Genomic DNA, 11,420 nt, shown 5'->3' on the forward strand with positions numbered 1-11,420 from the left:
ACACAACAAACTCAAACAAAAAACTAAATAAAAAAAAAAATTTAATTGCGGACGCGGAATTAGATTGAATATGGTTTAATATTACCGTTGAGATCCGGATGCCAATGCTCTGTCTTTCTCTCTCTGTGTCAAGGCTCGCTTTGTAGTCCGTCCCCTTATCGGCTCACGTTCTCACTCTTCTCGCTCCGAAGGCAGGCTTTCGTTCACCACCAACCAGCCAAGAAATAGAGAAAGGAAGCCGTAGAAAGAACATTATCGAGCGCTAGAGGAAGAATAACCGGAATCCATTAACTTGGACAGTGGGTCTAGATACCTTCTTCGATCGCGTTCTCAACCAAATCAAAACTCCGCGGTTTGGTCTGTTCTTGGGGGAGGTGCCGCATAGGGTTGGCGTTCGATCTGGAATCGACAGGATTCAGCTCTGTGTCTTTGTTTTCATTCTTGCGGTTCAAGCGCTAGATTTGGTGCTTGTAAGGGTGAATACCGTTCCTAGGTGGCTGCCCGTACGATCTGGTTTTAGCAGCCCCGGGTATTCCTTCCCTCGGTGGCTTATTCTTTTGTTTGGTTTTTGCTTTCGTGCGGTGACTTCGGTTTGGTGTTGCGACAGCCCATGCGATTGGGTTGGTTTTCATGCCGCCAGAACCATTGCCTTGGGATCGGAAGGACTTCTTCAAGGAGAGGAAGCACGACAGGTCTTCGGAGTCGCCAGGGTCCATAGCAAGATGGAGGGACTCGTCCATCACGGATCCCGCGAGTTCAATCGCTGGGGATCCGCCGATTATCGCAGGCCACCAGGTGAGTTATTTCGATTCGACTCGTCCTCTTCTTAGCCCTTTGTCTCTTTAAATTTGTTCCGATTTAGAATTGGGTTTCCCTTGATTATGATGATACTCGAGGAAACAAATATTAGTATTTCTATAACCTTGGGTTTTATCAATAAAAATGAGTTCATTCCGAAAGACCTTGTTTTTTGGATTGGTTTGTGTGGTGCCGTTTTTGATATTTCTGTAGGAATTTGTATTTATTTCATGATTATTGCATAGATCTATGATTAACGTACCTCTTTAGTTTATTGAATTTCCTGGGTTGTGATTCTCATCTGGAGAATAACTCACTCTTTTTTTTTTTTTTTTTTTAAATTTTTTTCTGGGAAAAATATATATTTTTTTTTTGCGAGAATATATACGTTACTTGTGTTGATATCTTTGGGTTTTCACTCCTTTTTTATTTGTTTCCCAAATATTCTCTGAAGGTCATGGTAAGCAGGGTGGTTGGCACCTATTTTCCGAAGAATCTGGTCATGGGTATGTGCCTTCTCGGGCTGGTGACAAGATGCTGGAAGATGACAGCTGCCGACCGTATGTTTCGCGTGGAGATGTGAAATATGGCAGGAGCAGTAGGGAAAATAGATTTAGTCAGAGAGGTTGGAAATTTCATTCCTGGGAAACAAGCAACGTGTCTCCAAATACGCCTGCGAGGCTGCTTGATGGGAGTAATAATGATCTGAGGTCAGTGGATGATACCATACCTTGCCCTTCTCATCCTAGTTCTGACTTTGTGAATACATGGGATCAGCTTCACTTGAAAGACCAGCATGATAAGATGGGTGGTGTCAATGGGTTGGGTACAGGCCAGAGATGTGACAGAGAAAACTCACTTGGCTCTACTGATTGGAAACCTCTCAAGTGGAGCCGTTCTGGAAGCTTGTCCTCGCGGGGTTCCAGTTTCAGCCATTCAAGTAGCTCCAAGAGCATGGGAGGTGTGGATTCCAATGAAACGAAGACTGATATACAGCTGAGAAATTCAACTCCTGTCCAGTCCCCTTCAGGGGATGCTGCTGCTTGTGTGACATCTGCTGCCCCATCAGATGAAACTACCTCCAAGAAGAAGCCCCGACTTGGATGGGGTGAGGGACTAGCAAAGTATGAGAAAAAGAAAGTTGAAGGCCCTGATATTAGCATGGAAAAAGATGGAGCTGTCTTTTCTACTAGTATTACAGAACCCATCCATTCTTTCATTTCAAACATGGCCGACAAAAGTCCCAGGGTTGCAGTTTTTTCAGATTGTGCATCCCCTGCAACTCCATCCTCAGTTGCTTGCAGCTCCTCTCCAGGTAGGATCCCTAGTCTTTTGCTTGGTTTTTGTTTTCAATTTTTTCATCTCTGCAAGTTACTCCCAAGTACTCACCTATCTATTTTACTGGTTATATTTGAGGAGGGCTCTACTTTCAGAACCCTTTTTTGATACACCAATCTGTTTACTATCCATTAGTCAAATGGTAGTAATTTGCAACTGGTAACGATTTGATTTTCTTCAGTTAGAATAGTTTTTGAAGTAAATAAATAAAATAAAATGGAGTAAATTTCTATTCAAGGAGCTCAACATTACTTATGACCTTTTGCAGTATCAAGTGAATGAGAATGTAAATAATAACTAGATCTATGAAGTTCAAATAAGCTGTAGCAGTCAGTTGGTGTTATCAGTATTGGTAAAAAGCATGCATAAAGTGCAAAGTGCAAATCGCCAAGCCTAAAGAGCTTTGCTTACAAGTTGGTTTTTTGTAATTTTTTTAACAATATAAAACATCAGTTTGAGACACTAAAATTCTTTAGTATATAGTTGAGATTGGAGATCATTTACGTTCCCTGGTGCCAAAAGTTTTCGTATGTGATGTATATGCTTCGAACCCAATATAATAGTTCAAGTTGGCTTTCTAGATGGATTGATAATTGATTGTTTATTTTAGTGAAGAAGCCAATACCATACAATTCATGAGCTTTTTTGTTATAAATCGATTCTCCATGTACTTCAATTTGGATATGGCTATTAAATCAAATATCATAGATGTGTATATTTAGTAAATCATGAGAATTATATAAAATGCTATGTTTAAATTTTATGTAATTAGATGATTACTTATTTGTCATGTTGCATGGTACTCTTCATAAATTGAGTTAATAGACGAAACATATTGCCATCTAACTTTTTAAAACTTATTTTTATTATATTTTATGAATTTTGTTTTGTTATTATAAGTAAATTTTTAATGAGTAATAAAGCAATAGAAGAGAGACACTAAGCACGATTGACAACCGATAATAGAAAATCATGGACACGTGGTCCATTAAAATTTATTTGCAATTGACCATTGAAAAAAGTGTTAAAGAAGAATGCTCTAAGCTCATCTCTTGTTCACTCGTGATCATTGAAGCTTCTATTATTTCTTTCCCTCCAAAGGCACCACAAAATGCAAATAGGGGCCATTTTTCTGTATTGCTGAAATTTGGGGATAGCCATGTTGGCCCCTCTGATTTTCTAGGGAGTCAACCAACCTTTAAGGACTGGATTTTATTTTGCACAAAAGTAAGATCATGTATCGCTAGGTACTGTGAGATGAGCTTCGTGGTTGAAGTCTTATTGGTCTGGGAACATACTAGCTCGTGGAGATGGTGGCAGATTAATGATCCAAGATGAAATGTTTTCTTATTTAAAAGAAATCTAATTATTATAAAAATTGAACTAATTCTAAAGGCATCATTTTATACTTTGTTTTTTGAAGAAGGTTGTCTCTCTTTCTAAGATTGCAAGATTATTTCTTCTCATTTAAGAATTGAAAAAAAAGAAAAAGAAAATAAAAATTGAATATCTAACGTGTTTGTCACCCAAAGGATCATTTAATGATGGCTTCTTGAAGACTTATTTTATACTTATCTAAACACTGGGGGGAGGGGAACTTATTGACTAGGTGGAGAGCAGTTGGTGACTCGGTGTGATTTTTCTGAGAGAAATGGCACCGTGTATGTGCCTGTTTCTATCTCTCTATGCACCCTCTCTTAATATCTTGCTAATTTGACTGGCTTAAAAATTATATTGCTCTATCTTCCATTTACAAAGAATCATCATGCATCTTGGCTTTTCTTACGTCGTTGAGTAAAAGTAATAGGAAACTTGACTCATGATGAGACTGTTATTCCTTGAGAATCTGAACTATTGTAATACACAATCATACTTGCATGTACAATATATGTGCCAGATAGCATGTATATGTGTACTACACGTGCATGTGTATCTATAAAGAGTAATGCTAGATACAGTCCTAGGGTGTGCAAGCTCTGTGCGTTCCCTTTGAAAAAGGTTGGAGTCCACCATTAAAAAAATAAAATTTTCAGGTGGGTCTCATATTTATTCACTTTTTTTCAAAAAGAGCGCGTGAGACTTGCACATCCTATGACTGCAAATATCATTTCATTTGTAAATAAAATAAAATTGTCCACAATATGTACTTTGAAAGCTATTTAAATATTTCTTTCCCTGTGATGTGGCTGCTATTTTCAGAGCCTTTTGATGGATTTTTTTTGGGTACTTTTCTTTGTATATGAAAAAAAGGGAGCAAATGGTCGGCCAAAGAATACTTGTTTTTTTTTTTTAATTATTATTTTATTATTATTTATCCTTCTTCTAATGAAAGTTCTGGCAATTGACGTAGCAGGTGTGGAAGAGAAGTCATTTGGAAAGGCAGTGAATATGGATATTGATATTAGTAATATATGTGTTTCACCTAGTGCTGGATCTATAAATCATCTTGAAGGATTTCCCTTTGATTTAGAGAAGGTAGATATGACCTTGATGGCTAATTTGGGCTCTTCATTGATTGAGTTGTTGCAATCCGATGACTCAAGCTCAGTGGATTCAAGTTTTGTGAGAGCAACTGCTATTAATAAGTTGCTGATATGTAAAAGTGAGATTTCAAAGCTGCTGGAGGTGACTGAGTCTGAAATTGATTCACTTGAAAATGAACTAAAGTTTTTGAAGTCTGAATCCGAAAGTGGCGATCCCTATCCAGCTGCATCCAGTTCTGTGCTAGCAGAGAAAACGGCAACACCTTGTGTAGAACAAGATATTGCCTTCAATTTGTTCCACAGACCTGAGCCATTGCAAATCGTTTCTTCTGGGGAGGCTGTTATGGAGAAAATGCCTTTCTCTAATGGTGATTTGGAAGATGTTCATGCAGCTATTAAGGATGAGGATATTGATAGTCCTGGAACTGCAACGTCCAAGTTTGTTGAGCCACTTTCTTTAGCGAAGATGGTTCCTTTATCTGATAAGGTGGAACATGGCGATTCTTCTGGTAATTGCAATGCAATTCAAATTAAGTCTCAAAACGAGTATGCGAAATGCTTGGTGCCTGGTTCAGTTGGGGAAAAGACTGTTGCACCTGTTTCCAGTGAGGTGAGTCTATCTACTGATGGACAATATATGTTGTGTGATTCAATAGTGGCTTCGAACAGAGAATGTGCCAACAGAGCATGTGAAGTTTTTGATAAGCTATTACCAAGAGAGCAACATATGACAGATGTCTCTCGCACCGTCAATTTCTCATCCTGTCGGAGTGCCTCTTCAGTCAAGGAAAAATTTGCAAAGAGGAAGCAGTTTTTAAGATTTAAGGGGAGAGTTATAACCCTTAAGTTTAAAGTTTTTCAGCACCTTTGGAAGGAAGATATGCGATTACTTTCTGTGAGAAAACACCGTCCAAAATCTCAGAAAAAATTTGACCTGAGCTTGCGGACAGCTCTTACTGGGAATCAGAAGCCTCGTTCATCCATTCGCTCTCGTTTTTCTACTCCAGGTAAGAAAAACTTGTCATCTACTTATTCATGCTAAGAATTTTTCTCTCTGAATTTGCTTCTCTGGCTGCTTCAGTGCTCAATTCTCTCTAGTCTTTAACTGCAGTTTTCGACATAACAAAATTTGTTATGTTTTGGTGGGATATTGGTGTGGATAGCCTTTGCTTATTTGCTTAAAATTCGCTTCATTTCTTTTCAAATTTTGCTCCTTTTGCTTTGCTTAATGAGTTGTGGTACTAAGGGGATTGCCATAAGAAACTGAGATAGAAGACCCAGAAATTATTCAATAAATTATTTGTGGCATGTTCACAGAAAGTTCTCAATGTCAAAATAGCTTTGTGCAGAAAACTCCTTACCGAGGACTTGTGCCCCCCAATAAAAAAAGGCTTTGTGCAGTTTCCTTTCGGTACAGTGAACAATATTATATTGGTTTAACAGAGCTTTGTGAAGTTTCCTCAATTTGTTGGCATGTTATAGATTTTTATTTGGTTTAGGCCTGGTTTGTTTTCACAGACCATCTCATCTCATCTAATCATTACAACTTTCCCAAACTTCCAAACAAAATACAAGAAACCAATTCAACTTTTTCAAATTTCAAAACAAAAATAATATTAAAAAATGCCTTAAGATTCACAGTTACACCATAGAAACAGGGTTCTAGATTATCAAAGTGTCGTGGTACCTGAGGGACTGCCTGCCTTATAATTGAAAAACAAAACCCAAATGGGCTATGTGAGTGCATTGTAGTACATTTTTGGAACACCATAGCTTGGCTAAGTATTTTTTAAGTTCTTATCTTATTGATCTGAGTGTGTTTTGTATATTGATATGTTAATCTATGCATTTTCTAATTTCCTGCATCTTACTTTGTTTGGAGAACTTCGGGATCATGAGCCTGATTTAGGCAAAGAAGATATCAATCTTAATACTTGGTTTTCCATTGATCAACAATCGATGTTCTGGAAGATTTATGTGCATTGTTGATGGAACATACAACATGGATTGTGCCTGTTTGAAGTAACTAAATTGGCCTACCACGTCTAATGTCAAGAATCTTCTTGAGGATGCAATGGGTTGGAAAGGGTGTAGCATGCTTTATGATGATGATGATGATGATGATAATGTAGTGGTACTTGTATTAGATACGGGATGAACTGGCTATTGTAAACCTGAAGTGATCTGTATATGTGGAAATGGCTATTTAGTATTTATTTTTTTAATATATGATTTGACTTACCATTAGGACATGCATACAAGCATGAACCATAGCAGAAGATACCGAATTGCGTTATTATTAATCACAATGAAAGTTTTACATTTGTGGGGCCGTGCAGAAGTTTATGGGATATGAAAGAGGAATATGGTAGAACTCTTGAAAGTATTTGCATCTCTGTGAGTGAGCTTGCCTGTCTGATATTTTGTATGCATCTTCTAGTGTTTTGCACATGCCTCGACATGGGCAGGCTGTATATAAAGGTGATTGAAACTCTACACCCCTTTTTTGCCCCAAGTACAGTGATTTATGGTTCAAGAGAGATCAGATGCAATCTCTCTCAGTTCTAGTAAGTTGGATCTGATATCAGGGAAGAGTAGAATATCATGATAATGATGTCAAGTGTGATGGTGACCACATCTGAGATCACTTAGATTGTGTTAGAACAGTATTGATTTGGTGCTACTTGGTTCTGGTCAGTCATCTCTGAAGTTGAAAAGGCCTTTTAAGTATGCGGGGTGTTTCTTCTGGCTGATTTGTTTGAATATGCAAGTGAAAAACATGTGATTATCCCTGCCCTGGAGTTACCTCAAAAATTTGTTTGAATGCTAAGTTGTTGGTGATGAAACCTTTAACATTAATCTAGTTATTTCTTGAACTACAATTTATGCTGACGTTCCAAATTTACCATCCCTCTCATCCCTTCAAAAAAAAAAAAAAAATAATAATAATAATAATAAAAACTTAAAAAAGAGCACCTGAAGATGGTTAGTTCCTGTTGCCAAGTATTTTTTTTTTTTTTGATCAGTTCCTGTTGCCAAGTATTTTTCTTTTTCAAAATAAATTTATAATCTGTTTTTGCAGCAGGAAATCTCAGCCTGGTCCCTACCGCAGAGATGATCAATTTCACAAGCAAACTGCTTTCAGATTCCCAAGTCAAGCTTTGCAGGAACGCTTTGAAGATGCCAGCCTTAATTTTGGACAAAAGGGAAAAATTGTTGTCAAGATTTATCTCAAGTAATGGATTAGTTGAAGATCCCTGTGCTGTTGAGAAAGAACGAGCTATGATCAATCCCTGGACGCCTGAAGAGAGAGAGACTTTCAAGGATAAGCTGGCCAAGTTGGGGAAAGATTTCAGGAAGATTGCTTCTTTTCTTGACCACAAGACAACAGCAGATTGTGTGGAGTTTTATTACAAAAATCACAAATCCGATTGTTTTGAAAGAACAAAAGAGAAGGAAGCAAAGGCCTTCTGTACTAATACCTATCTGGTGACTTCAGAGAAAAAGTGGAGTCGTGAGGTTAATGCTGCTTCACTTGATATATTAGGTACAGCTTCAATGATGGCAGCATGTGCTGATGACTGTGAGAGGAACCAGCATTCTAGTGCTGAACAAGTTGTTTTGGGTGGCTATGGTGATTCTAAAACATCATGGGGTGATGATGGTATTTTAGAAAGGTCTAATAATCTTGATATTATCAGGGATGAAAGAGAAACAGTTGCTGCTGATGTTTTAGCTGGTATATGTGGTTCCTTGTCATCAGAGGCTATGATTTCTTGCATCACAAGCTCTGTGGACCCGGGAGAGAGCTATCGGGAGTGGAAGTGCCAAAAATTGGACTCTGGCATAAAGTGGCCTTCGACACCTGATGTTATGCATAATTTTGATGATGAAACTTGTTCTGATGAGAGCTGTGGGGAAATGGATCCTTCTGACTGGACAGATGAGGAGAAATCTATGTTTATACAGGCAGTGTCGTCTTATGGCAAGGACTTTGTAATGATATCACGATGTGTGAGAACAAGATCACGGGACCAATGCAAGGTTTTCTTTAGTAAGGCTCGGAAGTGCCTTGGCCTAGATCTGATTCATCCTGGGGCTAGAAATGTAGGAACACCAGTGACTGATGATGCTAATGGAGGTGGAAGTGATGCAGAAGATGCTTGTGTTGTAGAGGCTGTTGAGACTGGCTCGGTTATCTGCAGCAATAAGTTGGGTTGTAAACTGGATGAGGATTTGCCTTTGATCACCATGAACACAAATGACGACGAATCTGATCCTGCTAAGATTGTGAACTTCGAATCTGACCGGAATAGGTCAGAGGAAAACAATGGGATGGGACATATGGACTATGAAGATTTTGAGGCTGTAGAAACTTTGGTGTCTGATGCATGCCAGGCGGAGAATATACCTGAGCGTATTGTTCATGGTGACAGCAATATTATGAATAGTGTTGAAAAACACTCTGATTCAGTGCATTCTCGGAGAAGCACAGTTGTCTTGGCTGCTACAGAAACTGGAGGAGATCAAGTGATTGAACAGAGTACTTCAATTGCAGAAATGGCATCTGTTAGAGAAGGAATTAAACCTGTTTCATCGAGTCCAGAAGCATTGATGGAGAATAAAGGGCTTGCTTCTGTGGGGTTTGAAAATGAATTAAGGGGGCAAGAATTGCTGTTGCCAAAATGTAGTTTGATTCGTACACATGAAAAATGTGGCCCAAGTGGCTTGCAAAGCTCAGTACAAGATTCAAATACAATAGGAAATTGTTCTCAACCGGCTGCTGAGAGTTCTTGTTCTGGTTTACATCTCAACCCTGAATACCAGCACAAAGTTTCCTTGGAGTTGGATTCTATGGAGAAACCTTGTGTAATCTCCTTGCCACTGCAGAATTCCCCTCCTACTGCAACTTCTCCATCTCAAGATACTGCTTCCATTTTGTGTGATAAAACACTTAATCAAGATAGATTGTCATCAACACTTGATTTTCGTGGGAATGGGCCTAAGCAGTCTCCTAAATCTATTAGTAGAGATGATTTTCACCAGAATTTGTGTAGCCATTCTGTCTTGAGTCACGATGAATCTTCCCAGATTCTCAGGGGCTATCCATTACAGATATCAAACAAGAAAGAGATGAATGGGATGTTAGTAGCAGAAAGCTTTCTGAAGTTCAAACCCTTTCACAATCAGAGAGTAATGTCTCCACTCGATCTGTGGCACAGGATTGCTATCTTCAGAAATGCAACAGTTCAAAGCCTCACAGCTCAGTGGCTGAACTTCCTCTTCTCTCTGAAAAGATAGAGAAAACTATTCTTCATTCAAGAGCTCATTCACGGAGTTTGTCAGATACTGATAAACCATGCAGGAATGGTGATGTGAAGCTTTTTGGCCAGATACTCAGTCATCCATCCTCTACGCAGAAGTCAAATTCTAATACCCATGGGAATGAGGAAAAGGGGATCCATAATTCAAATTTAAGCAGCAAATTATCTAATCTAAAATTTTCTGGCTATCATGATGTGGATGGGAATTCAGCTCTCCTGAAGTTTGACCGTAACAATTACCTGGGCCTTGAAAATGTTGCAATGAGGAGTTATGGCTTCTGGGATGGGAATCGAATACAAACTGGGTTTTCTTCTTTGCCTGATTCTGCTATCTTGCTGGCTAAATATCCTGCTGCTTTTGGCAATTATCCTACACCGTCTTCCAAGATAGAGCCACTGCCATTGCAGACAGTTGTGAAGAGTAATGAACGAAATTTGAATGGTGCATCGGGTTTTCCCAGGGAAATGAGTAGCAGCAATGGCATGGTTGATTGTCAGTTATATAGGAACCGAGAGGGCTCCAAAGTGCAGCCATTCACAGTAGATATGAAACAGAGGCCAGACATATTTTCTGAGATACAAAGGCGAAACCGGTTTGAAGCAGTCTCAAGTTTACAGCCGCAGGGAAGGGGGATGGTTGGAATGAATGTAGTGGGAAGAAAAGTTATTGTTGGGGGACCCTGCACTGTTGTTTCCGATCCTGTGGCTGCCATTAAGATGCACTATGCCAAAAGTGACCAGTATGGTGGGCAGACTGGGAGCATCATTGGAGAGGAGGAATCTTGGAGAGGTAAGGGGGACATAGGCAGGTAGCAGATGTGCTCGGAGGGCCTAGAGGCCCTCGGCGGCAAATTTTCTTTGCCGCTCTGTATAATAGTTTTTGTATTGTTCAATCAAATGATAGGGCAATGGACAGTTCTCAAAGTCCGTCTTTTTGGTAAAGTATTTTAGGTGTTGTAATGTTGTAGCAGCTTTAATTTGTTGTATTTCATGGAAATACAGAAATAATCTGTGAAAGTTGGAGAAGGAAAGTTGGAGAAGGCAGTTCCGATTTCTTATCCAATTCTTTCTCGTGCCATGACCTATCGTGCAATTGACCTTCAATTCTTTATTGGGTGCTGGTTATTTGTTTTTTTTTTGTTTTCTAGGGCTTTTGTGATTCCTTTACAGGTGCTCGCTTTTGGAGAAATTCCTAAAGTCAATACTGTTCCAAGTGCTGGAAATTGCTCTTCCCGTTGTTTTCAATTAGCACTGCAATGAGGTGTTTCTTGATCTTTTGCTCTCATTTCTTTTGGGTTTTTTGCCCTGCCTTAGGCGGTCTGATATAGAAGGTATACTGCTGTGCTCGACTTGAATTTCACTGAGGCGGCATGGCCAATTCAGAGAGTTTATTCTGCTTAAATGCAGGCCTGAGTGATAATTGGACTTTTCTTTGGTTTTGGAATTTGTATTTCAGCTGGTTGGCCACTGGAAGCCG

General features: G+C 39.1%; 1 protein-coding gene across 1 annotated transcript; it reads left to right on the forward strand.

Annotated features, from left to right (window-relative positions):
* The first annotated feature begins 108 nt into the window (after nucleotides 1-108).
* Nucleotides 109-11,001, forward strand: LOC121264416. The gene is given in 6 exon segments (XM_041167577.1): nucleotides 109-730; nucleotides 733-795; nucleotides 1,253-2,113; nucleotides 4,490-5,626; nucleotides 7,702-9,756; nucleotides 9,759-11,001. Coding segments are annotated over 6 exon segments (5,214 nt in total). The 5' UTR covers nucleotides 109-630; the 3' UTR covers nucleotides 10,757-11,001.
* The last annotated feature ends 419 nt before the right edge of the window (nucleotides 11,002-11,420 follow it).

The sequence above is a fragment of the Juglans microcarpa x Juglans regia genome, chromosome 1D (genome assembly GCF_004785595.1).
Source record: "Juglans microcarpa x Juglans regia isolate MS1-56 chromosome 1D, Jm3101_v1.0, whole genome shotgun sequence".
NCBI lineage: Eukaryota > Viridiplantae > Streptophyta > Magnoliopsida > Fagales > Juglandaceae > Juglans > Juglans microcarpa x Juglans regia.